At 53.6% G+C, this 22,596-nt stretch overlaps 10 protein-coding genes across 10 annotated transcripts; 8 read left to right on the top strand and 2 right to left on the bottom strand.

Moving 5' to 3' along the window:
• Positions 1 to 493: 493 nt before the first annotated feature.
• On the top strand, positions 494 to 1,033 carry P152DRAFT_456985 (uncharacterized protein). Its single transcript, XM_033679136.1, has one exon. The coding sequence runs from the start codon at positions 529 to 531 to the stop codon at positions 910 to 912; it is 384 nt and encodes a 127-aa protein (XP_033535233.1). The 5' UTR covers positions 494 to 528; the 3' UTR covers positions 913 to 1,033.
• A 510-nt stretch (positions 1,034 to 1,543) lies between these two features.
• Positions 1,544 to 3,524, top strand: P152DRAFT_456986 (acyl-CoA dehydrogenase NM domain-like protein). The gene is made up of 4 exons (XM_033679137.1): positions 1,544 to 1,700; positions 1,789 to 2,225; positions 2,278 to 2,704; positions 2,756 to 3,524. Exons 1-4 carry the CDS (start codon positions 1,606 to 1,608, stop codon positions 3,120 to 3,122), a joined length of 1,326 nt encoding a protein of 441 aa, XP_033535234.1. The 5' UTR covers positions 1,544 to 1,605; the 3' UTR covers positions 3,123 to 3,524.
• Positions 3,525 to 7,225: 3,701 nt separating this feature from the next.
• On the top strand, positions 7,226 to 9,797 carry P152DRAFT_286417 (uncharacterized protein). The gene is made up of 4 exons (XM_033674969.1): positions 7,226 to 7,458; positions 7,532 to 7,687; positions 7,741 to 7,885; positions 7,937 to 9,797. Exons 1-4 carry the CDS (start codon positions 7,381 to 7,383, stop codon positions 9,505 to 9,507), a joined length of 1,950 nt encoding a protein of 649 aa, XP_033535235.1. The 5' UTR covers positions 7,226 to 7,380; the 3' UTR covers positions 9,508 to 9,797.
• Positions 9,798 to 10,562: 765 nt separating this feature from the next.
• P152DRAFT_513026 (uncharacterized protein) lies at positions 10,563 to 13,118 on the top strand (the record flags this gene model as incomplete). Its single annotated transcript, XM_033682781.1, has 1 exon — positions 10,563 to 13,118. One exon carries the CDS (start codon positions 10,563 to 10,565, stop codon positions 13,116 to 13,118), a length of 2,556 nt encoding a protein of 851 aa, XP_033535236.1.
• An 83-nt stretch (positions 13,119 to 13,201) lies between these two features.
• Positions 13,202 to 14,271, bottom strand: P152DRAFT_456988 (density-regulated protein DRP1). Its single transcript, XM_033679138.1, has 4 exons — positions 14,072 to 14,271; positions 13,993 to 14,012; positions 13,843 to 13,930; positions 13,202 to 13,779 (listed from the first exon to the last, which is right to left on the bottom strand). Exons 1-4 carry the CDS (start codon positions 14,136 to 14,138, stop codon positions 13,322 to 13,324), a joined length of 633 nt encoding a protein of 210 aa, XP_033535237.1. The 5' UTR covers positions 14,139 to 14,271; the 3' UTR covers positions 13,202 to 13,321.
• A 129-nt stretch (positions 14,272 to 14,400) lies between these two features.
• On the top strand, positions 14,401 to 16,117 carry P152DRAFT_456989 (APH-domain-containing protein). The gene is made up of 4 exons (XM_033679139.1): positions 14,401 to 14,796; positions 14,860 to 15,155; positions 15,218 to 15,538; positions 15,589 to 16,117. Exons 1-4 carry the CDS (start codon positions 14,698 to 14,700, stop codon positions 15,980 to 15,982), a joined length of 1,110 nt encoding a protein of 369 aa, XP_033535238.1. The 5' UTR covers positions 14,401 to 14,697; the 3' UTR covers positions 15,983 to 16,117.
• A 329-nt stretch (positions 16,118 to 16,446) lies between these two features.
• Positions 16,447 to 16,997, top strand: P152DRAFT_393840 (uncharacterized protein; the record flags this gene model as incomplete). Its single annotated transcript, XM_033676221.1, has 2 exons — positions 16,447 to 16,521; positions 16,575 to 16,997. 2 exons carry the CDS (start codon positions 16,447 to 16,449, stop codon positions 16,995 to 16,997), a joined length of 498 nt encoding a protein of 165 aa, XP_033535239.1.
• Positions 16,998 to 17,178: 181 nt separating this feature from the next.
• On the top strand, positions 17,179 to 18,980 carry P152DRAFT_286407 (putative flavin dependent monooxygenase). The gene is made up of 2 exons (XM_033674968.1): positions 17,179 to 17,423; positions 17,477 to 18,980. Exons 1-2 carry the CDS (start codon positions 17,359 to 17,361, stop codon positions 18,942 to 18,944), a joined length of 1,533 nt encoding a protein of 510 aa, XP_033535240.1. The 5' UTR covers positions 17,179 to 17,358; the 3' UTR covers positions 18,945 to 18,980.
• Positions 18,981 to 19,887, bottom strand: P152DRAFT_286328 (Rrp15p-domain-containing protein). The gene has a single exon (XM_033674967.1). It carries the CDS (start codon positions 19,830 to 19,832, stop codon positions 19,017 to 19,019), a length of 816 nt encoding a protein of 271 aa, XP_033535241.1. The 5' UTR covers positions 19,833 to 19,887; the 3' UTR covers positions 18,981 to 19,016.
• Positions 19,888 to 20,130: 243 nt separating this feature from the next.
• Positions 20,131 to 21,771, top strand: P152DRAFT_394530 (signal recognition particle protein; the record flags this gene model as incomplete). The annotated part of the gene is made up of 2 exons (XM_033676262.1): positions 20,131 to 20,208; positions 20,260 to 21,771. 2 exons carry the CDS (start codon positions 20,131 to 20,133, stop codon positions 21,769 to 21,771), a joined length of 1,590 nt encoding a protein of 529 aa, XP_033535242.1.
• Positions 21,772 to 22,596: the final 825 nt, after the last annotated feature.

The raw sequence follows: 22,596 nt of genomic DNA on the forward strand, positions 1-22,596 counted from the left end.
CGCCTGACAAATCCACAGCTAACATTCGTCCAGCTCGACACCCCCTCCAGCCTCTCCGAAAACGGCGACGACATCTACGATCCCCCCTACGACTCCGACACCGACGACCTCCCCTACCCTGCCCCCCTCTCCCGCCAACCCTTCCTCGCCTCCCCCTTCTCCCCCTCAGAATTCCTCTCCTCCCTGCACATCCGCTCGCGACACCAAACGCTCGCCGACCTCGCGACCGAGCTGCGCGCGCGCGTGCGCACGATCCAAACGGAGCTGCTGGAGCTGGTCAATTCGCACTATGGCGAGTTTTTAAGTTTGGGGGAGGGGCTGAAGGGGGGGGAAGAGAGGGTGGAGGAGGTGAGCGTGGGGTTGATGGGGTTGCGGAGGGGGTTGGAGGAGACGAGGGGGAAGGTGGGAGGACGGAGGGGTGAGGTGGAGGGGTTGTTGGGGGAGAGGGTGGAGGTGAGGGGGTTGTTGGGGGTGGGGAGGGGGTTGATGGAGTGGGAGAGGAGGTGTAAGGAGTTGGAGGCCGGGTTGATGATTGATTCCACCGGGAAGGTGGAGGGTGATTCCGACGACGACGAGAGCGAGGAGGACGAGGAAGATGGGGATGAGGAAGAGCTGGTGGGTGCGGTGCCTCTATTCCGTCTGCGGAGACATGTGGAGATGTATCTGAGCCTGGAGCATCTCTCCAAGGAACTTGGCCCCGAGCACCCCTTCTTAACAGCACAGGAAGCACGGGTGATGCAGGTGAAGAATACGATCTTGTTGGATCTGGGCACGGCACTCAAGCAGGCACGGTCGACGAAGGTGCCAAATATGACGAGAATCATGGCTATTATGGGCCTCTATCGGGATCTTGATGAGGCGAAGGAGGCGTTGAAGGTCATCAAGAACGACGCGACCCGGAAGGTCGGGTGAGCTCGATGATTACGACTCTGACTTGTACTTTACCGTATTCATATAGCATTTGGAAGCGCGGGAGTTTGGCGAGAGATCAACGACAACTCTCAATGATTCGATATGTTGAAGCCCATCCACCACAGGCGTACTCTGTACCTGCATAATACCGACGATCTGATTCCTCCCATCTAGTATCTGATGCTTAGGTATGCATGTAGACCCCTTATCTACCCCCCTAATAATAACTTGCGGTAACGTCACATGTCAGAAATCCAGGCATCGGACATCCCGCCCCTCCGTCTTGACTCTTGAGTCCACAGGCTTATTGCTAGTACTGTTACGGCATAAGGTCTCCGACATACGGTATCCTCAGTTTCTCGCCTCCAACCCTTCCATTTGTCCATGTTGGATTCAGCCAATTGGAACTCCGGAAATCACCGAGCGAAACCCGGAATTCTCACGCCGAATCCTCGGCTACAAGCGGGGGAGATCATCGACAAGGACAAGGGGTCGCCCTAGTTGACTTTCACCTTCAACTGCCATCCCGCACTTCTCCTCCTTTGGGTATGGGCATGAGAATCTGACAGTATTTGTGATTTTCCTTCTGACAACTGCTGCTTTGTATTTCAATCGTTGTTAGCCGTTGGAATTCTGTTTCTCCTTCTACTGGTATACCTGGAAATCCTTGAAGTAGTGCCCCAACTATACAAGATGGCAAGCGTATCAAGAGCAATGCGGCCATTGACCGCTGCCGCCGCACGAGTCGGAGGACGACGGGTCGCGGTGCCACGCCAGAGACTCCGATTGTAGGTTGAATTTCTCTCAATTGACGCGATAGCAACCAATACTTGCTCTCATATCCCACCGCAAACCCAAACTTACCCCATCCTTCAGCAACACTGCCCGATGCCTCTCCACCACTCGTCCCCTCCACAATGACTCCACCATCGACCTGACCGATCTCCAACCCACGCCGATCAGCCACTTCTCCGAAATCGAGACCATGATGGCGGACAGCGTCGGCAAATTCGCCCGCGAAGTCATCCTCCCCAAAGTCCGGGACATGGACGAGGCCGAAACGATGGACCCGACAGTCGTCGAGCAGCTGTTCGAGCAGGGGTTGATGGGTGTCGAGATACCGGAGGAGTATGGCGGAGCCGGTATGAACTTCACGGCGGCGATCGTGGCGATCGAGGAATTGGCGAGGGTGGACCCGAGTGTCAGTGTCATGTGCGATGTGCATAATACGTTGGTGAACACGGCAGTGTTGAGGTGGGGAACGGAGGCACAGACGAAGAAGTGGTTGCCGAAGCTGGCGACGGAGACTGTTGGTAAGTGGTGGTTTGCGGACCGGTGCGAGTTGCGATATTGACGAGAGTCTAGGATCATTCTGCTTGTCCGAGCCAGTGTCCGGATCCGATGCATTCGCCCTTGCCACCAAGGCGGAGAAGACCGCGTCAGGATACAAGATCAATGGCAGCAAGATGTGGATAACAAACTCGATGGAAGCCAATTTCTTCATCGTCTTCGCGAATCTGAACCCCTCGGCCGGATACAAGGGCATCACGGCCTTCATCTGTGAGAAGGACACCCCCGGATTCAGCGTCGCCAAGAAAGAGAAGAAGCTTGGAATCCGGGCTAGCTCGACCTGCGTGCTCAATTTCGACGATATGGAAATTCCGAAGGAAAATCTTTTGGGTGAAGAGGGCAAGGGCTACAAGATGGCAATCAGCCTACTCAACGAAGGCCGGATCGGTATCGCTGCGCAAATGACCGGTCTTGCATGGGGAGCGTTCGAGAACGCCGCGAGGTAAGGTCACGCCGCCGTTGAACGAGTGCCTAGTAACTAATATATCCTCAGCTACTGCTTCAACGACCGCAAACAATTCGGCCAGCTCATCGGCACCTTCCAAGGCATGCAACACCAGATCGCACAATCCTACACCGAGCTCCAAGCCGCGCGGGCCCTCGTGTACAACGCCGCCCGCAAAAAGGAAGCCGGCCTGGACTTCGTCCGCGACGCCGCGATGGCGAAGCTGTACGCGTCGCAGGTCGCGGGCAAGCTGTCGTCCAGCGCGGTCGAATGGATGGGCGGCATGGGGTTCGTACGGGAGGGGCTCGCGGAGAAGTTCTTCCGGGATAGCAAGATTGGGGCGATTTATGAGGGGACGAGCAATATTCAGTTGACGACGATTGCGAAGATGTTGCAGCAGGAATATACGAAGTGAGGCGGCCAGGGATAGGCTTGCGCTGCTTCGGTGCTGGGAAGGATGGGGTATGGGACGTCCACCGTTTGGGATATTAGAGAATAAAGAGATTCCTCGGGGAAGAGGAGACGGACTGATCTGCATAAGACGCAGGACATGTTGGTAGACAGATCTCACCGAGCCAGTTTGGTTTATGAGCATTGAGCATTATATAAATGTGTATCTGTTGGTTTAATTTGCATACCTGGCTCTGATTTGTCTCCGTCTACCATTTACCCTTTCCCTCGCCACGCACATATGATTCTCCGTATAGCAACCCATTAAGCTATCGTCACTCTACCGAGGTGTGGATGTTTCATGCACGAACCTTTCGATCCAACTTTCACCACCTGGACTCCTGGAGGCTCTTCGAAGGATCAAGCCATCCACAATTCCTAATCCTTCCGTTAGAGCAGCCTAGCCATCCCGGATCCCGACTGGCCGGCACATTATCAATTCCAACCCGGTAGATTGTTGGTACTCTATAATCCACATCATCACGAAGCGACTTCAACTCCTCGCCGCATCTACTAACAGCTCCCCTGGGCCATCTCATCCGTGGCACTGGGTGGCGTGGCTATTGGTTACAATATGGTGAGATGATGGCTGGTTCTTAAGCGGATACGGACGGTCGATCGGCACTTGTGGTAACGGGCGTATTCATCGTTGTAGATCAGTCGAATCAGATGTCGACTCGTCAGTCGTTTCCACTTCCGGCTTCAGCCCCTTCCGATGTCGATTCGCCCGGGAGGATCGGATTGCAAAACACTGACCATGCGTTCATTGTTGGTTTGTTTTTGTTGGAAAAAAAAGGTTTGGGGAAGGATGTCCTAACTCCTAGCGAGTTAAGGGGCGAGTCATGGGCGTTGACGACGGATGTGGACTGCGGGGACTGGAGAGATCATCGCCCACAAAAAAGAGGGATCATTTGATCTTTCGCTCTGCTCTCGGCCCTTTTCTCTTGAATCTTGCTACTTAGTATCTGTCTAGGGTATCTAGTTCCTCTCAACTGTCATCGAATCCAGCGTTCAAGTCAGAAGAGGTTCATAAAGCCTCAGTATGAGTACAATTCGAGTCAATATATTGGATCAGAACTGTGTATTATATGCACGGCCCTGGATTCTATCAGGCGGAACAAGATGAGACCAATGGATACCCAGTAATATTGAACGAGCTGTTGGTTCTAATATCTCGGCACGTGGGATCCGCATAAACAATTAGGCCGTCATCCTGAAGTTGAAGGTTGCCCAAGGAGGCTGATAGACGAAATAGGTTTTTAAGAATTCTCCCATCGCCAGCCAATTATCTCCCCAATATATCCCTTTTGGAGATTGTGCGCTCAGGATAAGTCTTTCACCGCAGAATGCGTCCAAATTCCCAAGCCGAATATGCATTCAGAGAAGGCTAGCATCGACAACTCAATTATCCAAACTGTCCATCTGCCGTGCCGAGTCTCATCATGAGACGACGGACGATAACGCCTCATGCACCATCGCTGCATCTCGAGCATGCATGCTGCAGCCCTAGCAAGCAACAAGCAACATTCTCCGGACCTTAGCGAAATGACCGGTGAAGGAGCATCTGAATTCTGAAGTGTTGCATGGGATGCGGCTCAAGGGGAGCGAAGCTGGAAGGTCAGAGGAATGAGGAGGGGGAGGGGCTGGCCTTTGTTCGTAGCTCCAGGTTGGATTTTGGGCTGTCAGGTTGCCTGATTCGTCAATGGTTTATGCAAGACAATAGCCAGGGGCTGCCGCTCGAACCTCTCTACATCACCTTCAAATTACCATCTACGGCCTACGGGGAGCCTGGTGCGGGCAAGCTGCGGGCTGCCAGATGCTCGGATGTGAGACGGGCTCAAAAATTCGGGAATCCTCCCCCCGCTCCCTAACAGGTCGCTTGTACCTGGACTTATCGAAAACGAGGAGATCCCAACCGCCATAGCAAGCGATGCATCTCCATGCTCACGACGCCACGACGTCAATGTACCAATACCTGCTCTGATTGGCGACCCGAGGGAGTAGAAATGGCGGCACTCGCTCCCGTAGCGGGCAGTTTTACTTGGGTCCTCCGTCCTTGGGATTCCTCAGCGGATACTAATGGTATGGTGCCCATGGGATTTTCTGCGACATGACCAATCTTCATCGTGGAGGGGGCATCGTCAACACGGAACTCATGGCATCAGCGTTGGGCTAGGCTGCAAAAGGAAAAGAGCAGGAGAAGCCGTGGATGGTGGGAGGAGGGATGGATTCCTTCATCCCTTGTCGATGGCTTGGTGCTAAACCGTCGACGTGGATTCTTTGATGTCGCTGAGCTTGAAGGTGGTCCACGGCGCTTACGCTTCCCCATGATTGGTTTTCTGTCGTTTTCCTGCGAGGGTTAGGCTGCCGACCATGCGATTTTATGTCGCGTTATGAGCTTGATTCTGCTTGAGAGAAACAACGCTCCTGCTGATTGCTCAGTATTCACACCCCTCCAGTGTTTCGTCAGTTGGTGATCAGCGGGATCGGTCATTGGCGCAAAGAGTGATGTCCTGCGGGCTGCATGCTCCTCCAGGCCTCTGCCCACATCTGACTACACATCCGCTCTTCCATGTCGTGTCGTGCATGTTTTGTCAGAAGCCATAGTCAATGAGGGATTGTGGGAGGTCGCACTGCATGAGTTTCGGTCGAACTCTCTCCACGTTGAGGCCCAGCAGAGGCACACGAAGGAGTAATCGAGGCTGCTTTGCCGAGCGAAGCCGCATCACGGTACAATCCAGATGGTGAGCGGGGATGTTGATGGATTGAGGCTCGATACTCAGTTGTTTTTCTGAGACTGGTCGATTGCAGTGTCCCTGTCTCGTCCCACGTCCCCAAGGCCAAGTCGATGCGACTCACGGGCCATCCCATGATTCCCATCCAACCTTGAACCTGAGTTAAGGACAAGCAAGCATCCGCCGATTCCTCTCCGATTTGTTCTTTTTCCCTCCGGCGATTGATCCGTTGTTGCTTTTGCATTTACGGGATACAGAGGTCGCGCCATTGTGCGGTGCAACTAATGTACCAAGACCGCGTCCTGTTTTCTATCCGGATTCCGACACGATTCATTACCCAAATATGACCTCGCCGTCCGCCATTTGATCCTCCTCATCTCCTTGGGAGCCTCGCCGTCGAGGACTTTCATATTTACCTCGCCGTGTGCCTTCGCCAGTCCTTCTTAGGTGGCTCTTTAATTCTTGCCGTTGCACCACCTTCTCACTTCCTCCGTCTTATCCTTAACTCTCAGCTCCTCAGCTTGAGCTTTCCGCCCCTCCTTGCCTCACATACATCGGAAGGCGAGCCAGGCTGAGTCGAGCGAGAGACCACCACTGCAGCCTGTTCATCCGACCGCGTCTGCCTTTGCTGTCTCGGGCATGATTATTCTTTGCTGGGTGTAGGAACAGCCTTGGTGCATATCTTCGTAACTGGCGCGCGGCGGATACATTTTGCGGCGTTGGATGCAACTGTCGGTTTTCACGGGTCAAGCAAGTGTCTGGACGTGCGGCACAGCACCCACACACAGCTTCTGGGAAGAAAGCTGCCCAGAAGTTTTCTAAAAGACAGATAATCGGACCTAGCGACCTCTCGAAGAGGATGGCATTGACCGCTCCCCTCGTATGACTCTCTTCCCTGAATATATCCCTCTACTAAGTGGCATTGGGTGATTGAATGATCACTGCCGATTACCCTACTATCAATGACCATATGCTAATATGATATGCTTCGTCTAGATGCCAAGCCCAACCTTACAATCTGCTTTCTCGCCATATAGCGATTCGCCACAAAGTTCCCCGGCGACCTTCACGTCCGCTTTCAGTGCCATGCAAAGGTGCGTGTTGTGCCGCGTGAGGCGATCGACGACTTGCAGTCAGCCGCAATGAATTAGAGGGACGCAGACTGACGCGGCTTAATGAATAGGTTTTCGAACGGCTCGGCTGGCAGTGGGTCTCAATTGAGCGTGGAATCCCCATATCCGGCTCATGTCGACCCGTCACCCGTGGATTCCCATGCCTCAAACTCGACGGAGACGACAGAAATAGAAAATGAAGACCAGACGGATCCGGAGCATGTGGAGGAGTTGAGATCTCCAGATATAGAAGTCATCAGTCCGCCTCCGACGGCAAGGTCTCCAGCTTCCGAAGTATATATTGATCTGTTCTTCTCCTCGAGCAGCACACTAACAGCTGGACCAAAAGCTTGCGAAAATCAATACGTCAATATCGATGCGGATGCGTTCCGACTCCGCAGAAGACGCACCGTTATCTGTCATCCACGTTCCACCGGGCTTCAGACAATTTGTGGTACGGGAACCTACACGAGAGCTCTGTTTTTTCGCACTAGTAGCAACCCATCATGCTCATTCTATTTGTACAGGAGAACCCAAAATCGTCCCCCCCGCCATCAATTGGAACGCCAAACAACCAAAAGCAGCAGCAGAGGACAAGATCCGCTTCGTCGCCATCGGAACAATCAGAGAATACGGTTGTGTCACCTGCTACACCGGAACGGAGCAAATTGCACGAGGACAGGGTTTGCTGCTCCCCCTTTGTATACTAAAATGAATATAGACTGACTTTGAATAGCGGCTCTCCTCTGGGATGATCACCACCCCGATCGATACAAACATCCCTCGGAAGAATGCCGACTTCGGTATTACCCCGCGAGCTTCAAGTGCAAAGGAAGTCGAGGAAGAGTGGAAGAGGAAACGGAACAGCACAGGCTTAGAAGGTAGCAATTAGCCAATTACTATAAGAGAAGAGTTATTAACATTCATTCCAGACATTGCGGAACACGACGACCACGAGAAGGGTGATGAGGAAGAAGACGAGGAAGAAGAGGTTGAGGAACCAAACGTTCAATCAATGGGCCAAGCATTGCAAGATCTCAGCAATGTCGAAGAAGACGTTGGAACGCTACGAGTTGCTCTGGTCGAGTGCTGGACACTATGCAACACGTTAGCGGGTCTCAGCTCCATCCACCGAGAACGCATGTTCAGTTTCGACAACACCGGATCGGTTCAGGAGCAAGCATGGAAATCGTGCTGGCGGCTCTGTCAAAAATTGTACGACAGCTGGAATGAAGGTCAGGCCAGCCAAGTCGAACCCACGTTAGAGCTCTGCCGGGAATTCTGCCAGGCACTGTTCGAAGCAAGGCAGCGAGCCGACGAGAGTTCCGACTCGATCCTGAGGGTTAGCTTCGAGCTAAACAATCACCTTTACAACACGAACGACCGAGCACTACCAGAGGCATTCCGGGAACGGACGTTGGATTTTTACCTCACCATGTGCCATCGACTGATGAAGCAACGAACGAGTCTGCCAGAGGAAACCGATTCCCTCCTTCGTGCATGCTGGTCGCTGGCCGAGATGCTCTTCAGCCTACGTCAGAGCAACCGCGACGGCAAACCTGCGGACGAAGAACTCATGTGTTCCGCCGTCCAAGCCTGCTGGGAACTCTGTGACCTGTTCCGCGAAGGCTGGACGCAGGTCCGTCCGGAACGAGGCACCCCGCGACCCGTTCAGCGTGTCTTTCCTCCGTTCTCCAACTCCAGCCAAAAGAACGGTGGAAGCAACCCACCGTCAATCTACGCCCCCAGCCAAATCCCCAGCCGTCCCGAGAGCTCCATGTCGCTTACCGACTCTTTCCGCAAGATGCCTAACCCCGAAACCCCCACGACTATCTTTGACGAGCCCACCGATATTTCCCCCGAAGAGCCCGAAATTCCCAACATCATGGTGCTAGGCCCGGAGATGAACAATATCCGTTCCCCAACGGCCAACACACGCTGGTCCAGCTCCGCCGCCTCGTCGTCTTCCCGCTCCTCCCTCTCCGATGCGTCCCACCGCACCCTTTCCGCCACCGGCGTTCCCATCAACTCCTCCGCATCCAGCACCCCCATCCCTCCCGCCGAAGTCGAAGACCCACATCTGACTCGTCTAAAAGTCCTGATCCTCAAAGCCGCGCTGAATAGCGGCTACACTCCATACGCCCGCGTCCCCACCGGCGTCTCGTCCACAAACTCCAACTCCTCGTCCACCGCCACCCATTCGACTAGCCTTTCCCTCCTCACCTTCGTCAAATCCCTCCCCACCACCACCTTCGGATCCGCGCCCTGGCAGCTCAAGTTGTTGGAGCAATACAAGCGACTCGTGCTGACGGATCCGACCCTGCGGGCGCGGGAAAACCTGCCGTTCGGGAGGCGGATGTCCGCTGCGGAGATCGCGCGCGCCGTACAGTGGATGGCCCGGGCAGAGGGGTTCAGCTGGCTGAGGGATTTGTTCCGGCTCGTTTGCGGGTTTTTTCCCGAGGATGGGACGGGGGCGGCGGGGAAGGGGTGGGTGGTCACGTAGGCGAGGGTTTTTTGCTGCGAACTTCCTTCGATGCGTAGCCACGGACTACATTGCCATGCATTTCCGATCTGTCATTATCTGTTCCCTCGTTTCGGTCGACTTCTGCTGTCTCGTGATTTCACGACGCACTATACCCATTTTCCACTTTCGCTATTTGCATGATATTTGCGGAACTACTATCCTTTACTTAATGTCTTGGTCTGCATGGCGCCATTTGGTTACGAGGCGCATCTTGGAGTGAAAAGGAGTCGGGGCCTGTTTCGAGACAGACGACTCAGTGAGATACTATCCAAGCATGGTTCCTGAAGGGAGCAAGGTTCCCTTCTTAGCATTGAAATGGGCGGCACATTGCATTGTTATGAAAGCTGATAGGGATACACAGAGCGAATGTATGGTGCATGGTTTGAACGGAATCCTGGAAGTCTGGTGGTGGGTTTGATATTACTACGGGTATGCTAGAGGCCTGACAATGAATTCACCTACCTCAGTCATCAGGGGCAGGGGGGTGAACAACGACAAGTATCATTTGTAGACTGTATACTGCTTGCATGTGGTTGAAGCAATTTGATAGCCCTTACTGATGATTTTCGTCCTCATTCTAGCTGAATCTGAGCAAGTAGCCTATGGTAATACAATTCCCCTGTATCTTGTTGTTTACGACAGCTTGGAAGCGTTTCATCCCATTCCAGTTATGGAGCTTCAGGGTCCAGCTCCACATCCAGGAATCACGGACATCTCGACTCGAGTTCCAACCAGCGATAAATCTCCAGAACTCAGCATCACCGTACTCCACCAATAGACTTACATACTACTTCATATCCTCGTAGACATTTAGAGCCTACACCTACGCACGCATAGGATGGAGTAGCACTTCTATGCTCAGCGGGCTCCAGAGCTGCATTCACCTTGCGCCGTCTGTTTACCAACAATAGCATTGCTGACAGGTCACATCTTCCATCCTTTCAACCTCTTTCCTCAGGACAGGTCCCGACCCTCCATAATGAATAGATACTCAGCTATTCCACCTATCCAAGGAACCGGTCAAAGTTGCAAGCATGGCGAAGCTGCGGAGTGCCAGGAAGAAGCCGACTCGAGTCGTATTGTCGGACGACGACAACAATAGTGACGATTATGTTGAAACACCAGCACCGAAAAAGAAGGCAACTTCTAGAAAGCCCCCGCCGAAACCCTCGAGTTCGATCCTCTCGCAGCTAAAGGACGCTCCCAACAAACACAATGGATTGTCTTCGTCACAGCAACTTCCATCTCGAAGTCGCAATGGTACCACCTCGATCTCGCCTCGAAAGAGGAAGACAACCGCTGCATCCACCGAGTCCCCGAGTAAGAACCAGAAGATCTCGTCGTTCTTCACCGCCGCACCTTCCACCCAATCCACGCGAACCTTACAAACAAACGGAGACCACCGTTCCCTACCATCCAACATATCAGCAAAGGAAGACGAAATCGAAGACATCGAGGATGATTCGCCAACAGAAGACTCACAATCGCGGAAGCAATCCTCATTTTCGTCCACACAGTCCGGGGCGAAGAGGAAAAGAGATTCTGTGGATGCTATTCCTGGGGAGGGTTTGCGGAGGGCTAGCCACAAGTTCCTCAAGACAAACCCCATCCCACCACAGAATCCCAGCCGAATTGAAGACGGTAGGCCATGGACAGAGCGATTTGGGCCTATATCCATCGATGAACTTGCAGTTCATGTGAAGAAAGTCAAGGATATCCGGTCATGGCTCGAGAATGTTTACACCGGGCGGGAGAGGCGGCGCTTCCTGGTGCTTAAAGGGCCCGCCGGGGCAGGGAAGACTACGACGATAAGCCTACTGGCGAAGGAGCTTGGGATAGAAATAACAGAGTGGAGAAACCAGGAGGCCATGGAAACCTCCGAAGGATTCGTGTCGATGGGCGCAAAATTTGACGAGTTCCTAAGGATGGCGGGCAAGTTTGGCAGCCTTGCTCTATCAGACGGGTCAGGAACGGTCGTATCGCAATCAAATCCGAAGAATGAATCCACGAGGAAGGCAATTCTGCTGGAAGAGTTCCCAACTATCACCTCCCGATCGTCGACATCACAAGGGTTTCGCAATGTCGTCCTCCAATTCCTCGCACAGAACACTCCATCAATGGGCGAGTTATTCTCGAACACTGCCTCTCTCCCACCACCAATTCCCGTAATCCTGATCATCACCGAAAGCCTCCTCGCTAGCGCATCATCTTCAGCTGACAACTTCACGGCTCACCGACTGCTTGGGCAAGAGATCCTTTCTCATCCAGGGGTTACCGTCATAGAGTTCAACCCCATAGCACCGACATACATGTCCAAGGCACTGGAACTGATCATCCGAAAGGAAGCGCGAAAGTCCGGACGGCGGCGGGCCCCTGGGGTAGCAGTGCTGAAGCATCTATCCACCATTGGCGATATCCGGAGCGCCGTGTCATCGTTGCATTTCCTCGCCTTGCGTCCCGATGATGAAAAGAATTGGAGTGGAAGGGTCACCTTCACGACGAAGAAACGTGGTGCGGTTGCCCCGGAGATCACGGCAATGGAAAGGGAATCGCTCGAATTAATCACGCAACGTGAGAATACACTAAACATCTTCCACGCAGTCGGAAAAGTCGTCCATAACAAACGCGATGACCCGCCACCTGGCACCATCATCCCCCAACCGCCAAACTGGTTCTCCCAGCACTGGCGCTACAAAACCCCCCAAAACAACGTCGATGACATCCTCAACGAACTGGGAACCGACATCTCAACCTTTATTGCCGCTCTCCATGAAAACTACGTTCTCTCCTGCAGCGACACCGACACCGAAGCCACCCTGGACTCCGTATGCGGCTGCCTCGACGCCCTTTCCGATGCCGATTCAATCTCACCCGAAGGGTTCGGCGTCCGTCGTCGGCGATTCCAGGGCGGATCGGTCGATGAGCTACGGCAGGATGAGATGTCCTTCCACCTTGCAGTGAGGGGATTGTTGTTTAACTTACCGAACCCAGTGAAGCGGCTTCCGCCTCCGAATGCGTCTATAGCGACCGGGACAGGGTCGCGGACGGACGCATTTAAGATGTTTTACCCCGCAAGTGCGAGGGTGTGGAGAAAACAGGAGGAGATTGGTGCGGTGCTGGATTTGGTGGCGACGGAGGCGATGAAAGGGCGACTTGCCGCCGACTCCGGGGCGATGGCTTCACGGCCGAAGTTCAAAGAGACGGGAGTCGCAGCGTGGAATCGTGCGGCGACATCTCGACGGCCTCCGATCCAAGCAGAGCACTCAGATGGAACGCAGAGTGACCGGACAGAGGACGCCGCCGTTCTGAAGAGTGTCTCAAAAGGAGAGCTCTTACTTGAGATCTTGCCCTACCTCGCCGCAATCCGTGGCAAAACGCGTGGTGCTTTCCACGACAGCATATGGAAACATGTTGAAAATTTGACGAAGATCCGGCATGAGGAAGTACAGGTGGACGAAGAGACTGACGACGAGGATATTGGCGAGGGCCCAGGAAACGCCGTCGGGACGAAGCTCAAACGGAGCAAGGAGCCGGTCGAGGAGATGGCTGAGGAGAAATTGTTCCTCAGCGATGATGACATCGAGGATTGACGGATGTTAATCTTGGATGCATGTTTCGGAGTTTAACCTCAATATGCCGGTGTTTGTGCACGGTATGGAATCGGGATGCTCTTGGAGTTTTCATCAAACATTATGAGCACTTGACTACGGTGCCATGGTAACTACCGTACGTACAGAACGAACCCTGTGCAAATCCAACAGTGGTACATAGAGAACTGTTCCGTCGAGTCAACTCATCTGCCTTGCAGCCCAGCCTCAGTAGCAGCAATAGCAGCCGCCGCTGCAGCTGCCTTCTTCTTCTTGCTCTCATCGATACACTCGATATTATCCTCGGGCACACCTTTATACGTCTTCACAATGTATTCCAACAGCCCTTCCGTCAAGTCCCCCTGCACCGTGATCTCCTCTCCACCCGCCGCCATCTTCGTCACGCTCGACCCCGTCGCGAATTTCTTCCCCAAGTCCTTGGCCACCTTCTTCAACTCCAGCCCATGCTCCTCTAGCCCCGCAACCGCGGTCACATATTTCCTCTTGTTCCGCTCCACTCGCTTAATGTACACCTTCGCGGCGGCCTTCTTCTCCACCTCTTTCGCCTCCGCCGTGGCGGCTTTGGCGGCTTTCTTCTGGGCGTCTTTCTCGGCACGTTTTTGGGCGTCGAGGGAGAGGGTAGAGAGGTTGGCTTCGATTGCGGCTGGGCGGTATCCGTCAGCGCTGGTTTCGGATTAGGAGCAACTCGGACGGCAGGGAGGCGTACCTTCGGAATATAACTCTCCGTGGAGGCTAGGATGGTGTTTCTTCAGCCATTCCTCGCATTTCTTCGTCGTCCCGCCGAACTCGCAGTACTAGGAGGGGCATGTCAGGAATCGGCCCGCAGCAACGATCCCGCGATGGGGATCTCACCTACTTCTGGGGGTAACGAGCAGACTGGACATAGTTAGCACAAGTCCAGATTCAACAGTTATACTAGGACATGTCTTTCGCACCTCCGCAGTACACGACCACCTTCGACTGTGGGATGGATTCCGCGCCAGCTACGCCATTGTCGCCCATCACGGAAGGATCTGGAACGTATTGGGTAATCTGGTGGTTCTAGAGTTAGACGTGAGGCTCAAGATCGATTTCCGCTTCGAGTTTCGATTGAATGACCCGTTCAAGGACCGAGATAGTAGAACTTGGAGTAGATATTCCCCGCATGCATTACACGCACACACTGCAGCTTCAAATGAGGGCAGAATTTCCCCACCATCATAAGGCCATAAGGACACAAGGCGGCAACTACGTATATGCTTCTGTTGTTCAACTCGGCCTTACCGGTAATTCTGGTCATCAGAGTCTTATTGGACTCCGATTATATCGACCAGACCGGGATGCAATACTTTCGGATGGGACTCGGATCCTTGACTGGCCGAGATCATGTAAAGTGTCCAAAAGGACGGACACCAAACACACCTGACTGATGATCAAAGCAATACCTGGGCAATTGCATCGGGGGACCTCGGCATGATGGACGGGTAACAATAGCCCATCCTTACATGACCAGAGATTCAACCTTCTTCGGTTTCACGGATTGCGTGTCAGTACAACTTAGGTACATAGTATCATACGAAAGATGGCTGGTGCAGTTCGCCAACCCATCGATGTGGCCTCCTTGGAGCGCTTCGTCGCATCCAACGTGCCGGAAATCCAGGTCCCATTGGAGGTGAAGCAGGTGAGATACCAGGTCCCGAATTAAACGACGTAGAAGTTCATCTTCGCTAACATTCAAGTGCAGTTTGGCTATGGACAATCCAATCCAACCTACCAGCTCATCGACAAAACCGGGAAGAAGTTCGTGTTGAGGAAGAAGCCTCCGGGACAGCTGCTTTCGAAGACCGCGCATAAGGTGGACCGAGAGTATCGGATCATTCACGCTCTGGAGAATACCGACGTGCCGGTGCCGAAAGCGTATTGCCTATGCGAAGATGACAGTGTCATTGGCACCGCTTTCTACATCATGGAGTTCCTGGATGGGAGGATCTTCGAGGATCCGGCGATTCCAGGCGTAACGCCTGAGGAAAGGAAGGAAATGTAATACTTGAGCCCCGATAATTTACCTATTAAACCGGACAGTATCTGACTTCTCTTCTTAGGTGGCACGACGCCATCCGCGCCCTTGCCAAGTTCCACCGCGTCAGCCCGAAGAGCGTCGGATTGGAGAGCTACGGCAAGCCCAGCGGCTTCTACACCCGCCAACTGGCCACGTTCGCGACCATCTCCGAAGCGCAGGCGCAAGCCATCGATGTGGAGACGAAAGTTCCGGTCGGCAAGATCCCTCACTACGACGACATGGTGGCCTTCTTCTCCAACCCGAAGACGCAGCCTAAGGACCGGAGTTCGTTCGTCCACGGCGACTATAAAATCGACAACGTCGTCTTCCACAAGACCGAGCCACGGATCATCGGGATCTTAGAGTAAGTCGAATCCTCTCTGCCTGTGTTGAACTCGGATTGACGGTTCATAGCTGGGAAATGTCCACCGTCGGCCACCCACTCTCCGACCTGGCCAACCTCATCACCCCCTTCACCACTGCCAGCTCCCAAAAGGCCATTGAAATCGGCCGTGGCAGTCCGAAATTCCAGCCCGGCAAAACGCCCGGCCTCCCCACCAAGCAGGAGTGCATCAACTGGTATACGGAGGTCGCGGGATGGAATCCGGCCTCGGAAATCACCTGGGGCGACGCGTTTGGCATCTACCGCGGCTCCATCATCATGCAGGGGATTGCCGCGCGGTATGCGTTGCGGCAGGCTAGCAGTGCGCAGGCGAGCGAGTATGGGAAGCAGATGAAGCCGTTTGCGGAAGTGGCTTGGAGTTTGGTGGAGGAGGCGAAGGGTCAAGCGTCGAAGAGCAAGTTATAGGTTCCTCATGGTGTCGTAGATTGTATGTAGCGATTCTCGTGGAGGTTCGGGTGGAATTTGTAAAATCTGGCCTTCCCTATAGCCATAAATATATCTGGTATCGTCTATGTTTCAGCCAACTCGGAGAACTCCTGGCTATTCAAGTCTATTATGTTCAGGAAATAATAGAATGTCCACAATCCATAAATACAATATCAAAAGCTGCATCATTGAAATCCAGGCCGAACTGGAAGATCTTCAGATCAACAACAAAGGGTGGGGTAACTTGGGGGTACGCCAACAGGGATCGAGTCGCGCAAAATGACGGAACGCATCTTACATTTCTTCTCAACAGGTCCTCAATGCAGAGTAGCCCCCAAGCCGGCAATAATAATACCGAGTGAATGACCTATGTCATAGGAGGAGACATCCCCTTTAATCCAACTTACCCCTCCCGCTTCGAAAACATATCAAACCTTTTCAAAATGGCCCAAGCCGCAACTGCTCCCACCGCCACCGGCGACTCATCATTAGAGAGACTATCCAGCCGGTACCGTGGGGTAAGTATAACAGTCAATGTATATCCTCGATAATAAGGCTAACATGTATAAAGGCGACAGTAGAGGATCTGGAACCCCCCGCCGCCCTCTCCGTTAGCCCCTCCGACCCCATCTCCCACGCCCTCATGAACGCCTTCGAACGCGACTACACCCACCTCACCGTCGTCTCCCAAGAAAACCGCGCCCTCCTCGGCTACCTCAGCATCCCCCGCCTCAAGGACCAGCTCCAGCACGGCAAGGTCCAGGAGACCGACGCGGTGGAGCAGGCGATGACGCGGTTCCGACGGAAGGGTAAGGTGTATAAGGTCATTACGATGGACACGCCGCTGGAGGAGCTGCAGGGATTCTTCGAGGGGGGTGCGGACGGACGGACACCGGAGGATTTCGCGGTGGTGACGGATGGGGGGAGGCGGTTCGTGTTGGGGGTGGCGACGAAGGAGGATTTGGAGGATTTTCTGAGGAGGAGACCAGCGTGAGAGATGGGATGGGATAGATGCATGTGTCAGGTTCTTGCTCTTACCTGCTCGGAGTCAGGGCGTTGGTTGTTCATCCATATTTTATCATTCAACATGCATGCTACAGGGAACCTTCTGTACAATAATTCGCATCCGTCGAATTGGTTGACAGGAAGCGGACTGGGGTGTTGGTTGTTTTATCTCTAAGCTTGGCTTTGCCTGCATCTGGTGGACGATACCATATGACCCCGGTCTCGAATAATGAAACTATCTCAAGCATTTCCCATCTTCAATTGTCAATGATATATCTAGACAACTTTTATCCGCGGTGTAATGTACCCGCTATCATTCATTATCCCATGCTAGATATTGTAATTCCAGGATGAGACTCTCATGTAGATCTATTGCGATTATCGGCGGGGGTCCAGCAGGTATCACGGCAGCAAAGTTCGTATTGCGTGGTACCGTCCCCTATTGAACAAGCTCCTCATTCCGGCTAGGTATCTAGAGGCCGAACGAATATTTTCGAAGGTCACGGTTTTCGAGCAACGATCGACGGTGGGCGGCGTTTGGAATTACACTTCACAAGAGAAGACATCGAAACCTGTTCCCGTTCCATCCACTGACGCAAGAGTCGGTGCTGAGAAGCCAGTATGGCGGCAAAAATGTCACAATCCAACTGAAGGTCATCAAAAGAGCTCGGAGAATGAAGAAGTTTCAGTACCGGAGTCTCATAAAGACGCACATGGCACATCGAACGCTGACCCCGTGTTTGTCAGTCCCATGTACTCGTCCTTAACCACGAATCTCCCCAAGCAGTTGATGCGATTTTCCGACCACGCGTTCCCCACGACGGCGCAAATCTTCCCTCCGCACGAAATCGTCAAGGACTACTTGGCCTCGTACGCAGAAAGCGTGACGGATCGGATCCGTTTTCGGACGCAGGTGATTGACGTATGGAAAGACAATCCAGGGGACGCCCAGTCGCCGTGGCTCGTCGTGTCTATGCCGTTGGACACGGGGAAAATAGTGCGCGAGGAGTACGATGCCGTGATCGTTGCCTCGGGGCACTTTGCTACGCCGTTCATCCCGAACTTGCCCGGCATTGAGGAGTGGCAGGAGGTGCATCCGGGGACGATATACCACTCGAAATACTACGATCAGCCCCAGGAGTTTAAGAAGAATCGAGTTTTGGTCATTGGAGCGAGCGCTTCGGGACTTGATATCGTCGGTCAAATCGCGTCGGTAAACGAGAGGAGCGTTTTGCTGGCGTCTAATCATCCCCTCGATAAAGTCCCGATTAGATTCAAGGATAATACTACGACCCATGCGGGACTCGTGTCCGTAGATCCCGTGGGCAGAACGGTGAGGTTCTCAGATGGCGAAGAAGCGAAGGATATCGATGTTCTACTCTTCGCAACAGGCTATCTCTACACCCTTTCCTTCCTCTCCAGGCTGGATCCGGCGGCCATCACTCCCGCAGGGCGGCGGGTTCAGAGGACCTTCGAACACCTATTCTACTGGCCCGACCCGACGCTTTCCTTCCTCGCGTTGCCTCAACGCGTGGTGCCTTTTCCCCTATCGGAAGCGCAGGCTTCCGTAGTGGCTCGAGTCTATGCAGGCAGATTGGACACCCCAAGCCAGGAGGCGATGAAGAAGTGGGAAGACGATAGGATCGAGCAGCGAGGGGAAGGGGAGTCTTTCCATCTGATGCCCTTCCCTGAGGACTTGGAGTATATCAACCAAATGGTGGATTGGGCGGCACATGCGGATAAACGGGAGGGCTTGGAAAATGATGGGTTGGGGAAGCAGGCGGAGCGGTGGGAGGATAGGCAGCGGTGGATGAGGGCAAATGTTCTCGGACTCCGGAAAGCCTTTGAGGCTAAAGGGGAAGAGAAGGGTTCATACACTAACCTTAGTGAACTCGGCTTAGAAGACGAAGGGAATGGGAGCATTGTTGGAGGCTGAGCTTCCATAATCTTAGAAACATGCTCTCATTCTCTAGCTGATAAATGCAATTCGGCTCGTGGTAGTCGGGAATCATGACTCGTCGTCGTTCTCCTCCGCCACTCTCTCCACCTTCTTCCCACCACCCGCAATCAGATCCAAAAAGCCCTGCTTGCTCATCTCCGTCACCTTCTCCTCCCTGTTGCCAATCCCAATCACCCCCTCCTCCTTCGCCTGCCTCGACGCCTCCTCCCCCTTAAGCTGCGCCGCCCTTACCGCGTTGAACAACTTAATCACACCCCTCTGTGCGATCCTCTTGAGCGCCTTCTCCCTCTGCAAGATGTCATGCGTCGACACATCCGTCGAATCCAGCCCCATCACATCCTTCACCCTTCCCCGCTCCCGCGCGGCCTTCTTCTCGGCGCGCATCTTCTCGCGCGCTTTTACTTCCAGCTTAGCGTCGAGGACGGCGTGGGACGCGGTAGTCGCGTCCTTGCTGCGGGAGAGGACGGGGTCGGTGCGTTTGGTGGTGGTGAGTTTGGAGCTGAGGATCTTGGACATGGAAGTCGCGAAGGCGCCGGGGTCGTTGCGTTTGCGCTTCTTGCGGGCGCTCGTGGTGGAGGCGTCGGATGCGTCCGAGTCGAAGTCACTGCCGGCTTCGCTTCCGAAGTCATCATCGCCCTCCTCTTCCTCCTCTTCGGCTATATCTTGAATTTCATCGTCGGAATCTTCGGCTGCCTCCTTGGTCTTTGAAGCTCTTGATTTCGGGCCTGTTCGGGTCTCATCGTCTTCGTCTTCGCTGGAGCTATAATATGCGAATCTTTGTCGTTTCGGTTTCTTTAGGATCCCTTTTACGGGTTTTTGAGAGCCCGTGTCTGGTTGTTTGCGTTTCAGAGTGCTTGGGGCCATTTTGTGCTCAATTGTTTTGGTGAATTGATATGTTTCCCTGAAAACTCAAGATGGGAAGCAGCGACTGAGCGAAGTATGGAAATTTTGATGCCAAGGATGATTACCCCTGTAGCGCCAAGATCTCGCCCCACTATCAACATTTGACGCACCTGACATCTCGACCGTCAACTGAACAGAAGTTCCGTGTCAACTTGGCATGTCCCGCTCTCATCCCACTTCACTTCAGATACCTGTATCTCGTGCACCCCGTGCCAGATGAAGTGATATACTTCTACCTATTTAAGGAACAGTCGCAAATATGGTGCTTTCAAGCCTCGGGCAGCGGATCAGCTCCGCTGTCTCGGACTTGACCAGAGCACCAACTTTGGATGAGAAGGTACTGACCGCATAACTACGATTATTCTAACGAGGTTCTGACATATTCTAGGCTTTCGATGGAATGGTCAAAGAGATCTGCAATGCCTTGATCGAAGCCGATGTCAGTGTCCGACTAGTGTCCGGGCTACGAACCTCGATACGCAAGAAAGTCAACTTCAAAGAGTTGGGCCAGGGCGTCAATAAGAAGCGCATAATCCAGAAGGCTGTCTTCGACGAACTGGTCAGCCTTGTCAACCCTCATGCCGAGCCGTTCAAACCGAAGAAGGGCAAACCAAATGTTATCATGTTCGTCGGATTACAAGGTGCGGGAAAGACGACAACGTGCACGAAAATTGCCCGATTCTACGCAGTTCGGGGCTTCCGATCATGTCTCGTGTGCGCGGATACTTTCCGTGCCGGTGCCTTTGACCAGCTGAAGCAGAATGCGACGAAGGCGAAGATCCCGTACTACGGCAATCTATTGCAACCCGACCCGGTAGTGGTCGCACGTGAGGGTGTGGAGAAGTTCAAGAAAGAGAGGTTCGATATTATCATCGTGGATACATCCGGTCGACATCGGCAAGAAGAGGATTTATTCACCGAGATGGTGGATATCCAACGGGCTATCAAACCCGATCAGACAATCATGGTTCTAGATGGCTCAATAGGCCAAGCCGCCGAAGCGCAATCAAGAGCATTCAAAGAGGCGGCTGACTTTGGGGCGATCATTATTACGAAGACCGACGGTGCCGCCAAAGGCGGTGGCGCCATTTCTGCAGTGGCTACCACTCACACTCCTATTATCTTCCTCGGGAGTGGCGAGCACCTCCTCGATCTAGAACGGTTCGAACCGGAACGCTTCGTGAGCAAGCTACTTGGCCTGGGGGATATGGCCGGCTTGGTCGAGCACGTCCAATCGATGAACCTCAACCAGAAAGATACCATGAAACATATTGCCGAGGGTGTCTTCACCGTCCGGGATCTCCGCGACCAACTCTCTGGAATCATGAAGATGGGTCCCCTATCCAAGATGGCCGGCATGATCCCCGGCCTCTCCAATATGATGCAGGGCATGGACGATGACGAAGGCTCCACGAAACTCCGCCGCATGATCTGCATCTGCGACTCCATGACCCTGAAAGAGCTGGACTCGGACGGCCGCATCCTCGTCAACCAGCCCAGCCGCCAGGTACGGATCGCTCGCGGATCCGGCACCAGCGTCCGTGAGGTAGAGGACCTGCTGACCCAGCATCGGATGATGGCCGGTATGGCGAAGAAGATGAAGGGCGGCATGGCGAATATGCAGCGCGCACAGGGTCAGTTGGGTGGGAAGAATAATCGGCAGCAGATGGAGGCCATGCAGCGGAGGATGCAGAGTATGGGCGGGGGAGGGATGCCTGGTGGAGCGGACATGGCGAGTTTGATGAAGATGATGGGCGGAGGAGCGGGAGGGATGCCGGGTATGGGAGGCGGTGGGATGCCGGATATGTCCCAGCTGATGAAGATGATGGGCGGTGGCATGGGCGGCGGGATGCCCGGGATGCCCGGGATGCCGGGTGGTGGCGGACGGGGGAGGAGATGATCGGCTTTGTCTTGCCCGGTCCAACATTTGTCGGAGTTAGGAGGATGAGTTGGAAATCAGCATCGCATGGCGCTTGGGGTCGCGTTCAGGGGAATTTCACGCAACACCTCCTGGCTTGGTGTTGGTCATCAGGTTGCGGCTAAAGGGCTCCAAGACGTCTATATAGATGGAGGCCCTATTATCTACGTCTGATTTTCACGTTGATCGCGGTCATCGACCTTGCTGTAGTAGATCCCTAAGTCGGCTACATCGTACAGCATCAATCTATATTTCCTAACCGGAGGTGGACAAGACTGGTCTACCAAAGCTGTTGTCTGGGTCATGCATGTGCTTCCTAAATGCTGTGACCACTGATCCAGTTATTCCAGTGGAATGTACTAGGGTAGCGTGGTGCCTAAATATCCAACATAATATATGTTGGGATACCGCAGCAATGGAGCAAACTCACCGACCACTGGGCCCAGTCTTGAATACGCAAACTTAGTCCGACCACGATGGCTGAGCGTTAGAGCTTACGCCGTAACGTTGTAGCTTAAAATTTCAATCATATTAAATGAGTTAAATGTATCACAATTGTGGGAGTTTTCAGCGGTATCGGATGCTGGCGTTACTCTAGCAGTAGATAGGTACTCTGCTATTTTTACCGATAATATGGTTCAGCAATCAGCGTGCGGAGTAGTTACACGCTCACTTGCTCACTCCCTCAGTAAGTCGGGCATAGCAGCGGGACGCCCGCTCTGGAACGGATGATCGACGGCTTCATATTCCCCTTTCGTGATCCGAAACGTTTGATGGACACGACCATCTCTACTGGTTGTGATGCAA

The sequence above is a fragment of the Eremomyces bilateralis genome, assembly GCF_010015585.1.
Source record: "Eremomyces bilateralis CBS 781.70 unplaced genomic scaffold P152scaffold_6, whole genome shotgun sequence".
NCBI lineage: Eukaryota > Fungi > Ascomycota > Dothideomycetes > Eremomycetales > Eremomycetaceae > Eremomyces > Eremomyces bilateralis.

Bases quoted from the DNA above. Each gene is read 5' to 3' on its own strand.
- P152DRAFT_456989 (XM_033679139.1), top strand. From the start codon at position 14,698: ATGGCTGGTGCAGTTCGCCAACCCATCGATGTGGCCTCCTTGGAGCGC. The intron at 14,797-14,859 runs GTGAGATACCAG...ATTCAAGTGCAG, and splicing joins TCCCATTGGAGGTGAAGCAG to TTTGGCTATGGACAATCCAA. The intron at 15,156-15,217 runs GTAATACTTGAG...TTCTCTTCTTAG, and splicing joins CCTGAGGAAAGGAAGGAAAT to GTGGCACGACGCCATCCGCG.
- P152DRAFT_456985 (XM_033679136.1), top strand. From the start codon at position 529: ATGATTGATTCCACCGGGAAGGTGGAGGGTGATTCCGACGACGACGAG.
- P152DRAFT_286407 (XM_033674968.1), top strand. From the start codon at position 17,359: ATGAGACTCTCATGTAGATCTATTGCGATTATCGGCGGGGGTCCAGCA. The intron at 17,424-17,476 runs GTTCGTATTGCG...CATTCCGGCTAG, and splicing joins GCAGGTATCACGGCAGCAAA to GTATCTAGAGGCCGAACGAA.
- P152DRAFT_456986 (XM_033679137.1), top strand. From the start codon at position 1,606: ATGGCAAGCGTATCAAGAGCAATGCGGCCATTGACCGCTGCCGCCGCA. The intron at 2,226-2,277 runs GTAAGTGGTGGT...ACGAGAGTCTAG, and splicing joins GCTGGCGACGGAGACTGTTG to GATCATTCTGCTTGTCCGAG. The intron at 2,705-2,755 runs GTAAGGTCACGC...ATATATCCTCAG, and splicing joins GCGTTCGAGAACGCCGCGAG to CTACTGCTTCAACGACCGCA.
- P152DRAFT_286417 (XM_033674969.1), top strand. From the start codon at position 7,381: ATGCGGATGCGTTCCGACTCCGCAGAAGACGCACCGTTATCTGTCATC. The intron at 7,459-7,531 runs GTACGGGAACCT...CTATTTGTACAG, and splicing joins CGGGCTTCAGACAATTTGTG to GAGAACCCAAAATCGTCCCC. The intron at 7,688-7,740 runs GTTTGCTGCTCC...GACTTTGAATAG, and splicing joins GCAAATTGCACGAGGACAGG to CGGCTCTCCTCTGGGATGAT.
- P152DRAFT_456988 (XM_033679138.1), bottom strand. From the start codon at position 14,138: ATGGGCGACAATGGCGTAGCTGGCGCGGAATCCATCCCACAGTCGAAG. The intron at 14,013-14,071 runs GTGCGAAAGACA...AACTATGTCCAG, and splicing joins GGTGGTCGTGTACTGCGGAG to TCTGCTCGTTACCCCCAGAA. The intron at 13,780-13,842 runs GTACGCCTCCCT...GATACCGCCCAG, and splicing joins CGGAGAGTTATATTCCGAAG to CCGCAATCGAAGCCAACCTC.
- P152DRAFT_286328 (XM_033674967.1), bottom strand. From the start codon at position 19,832: ATGGCCCCAAGCACTCTGAAACGCAAACAACCAGACACGGGCTCTCAA.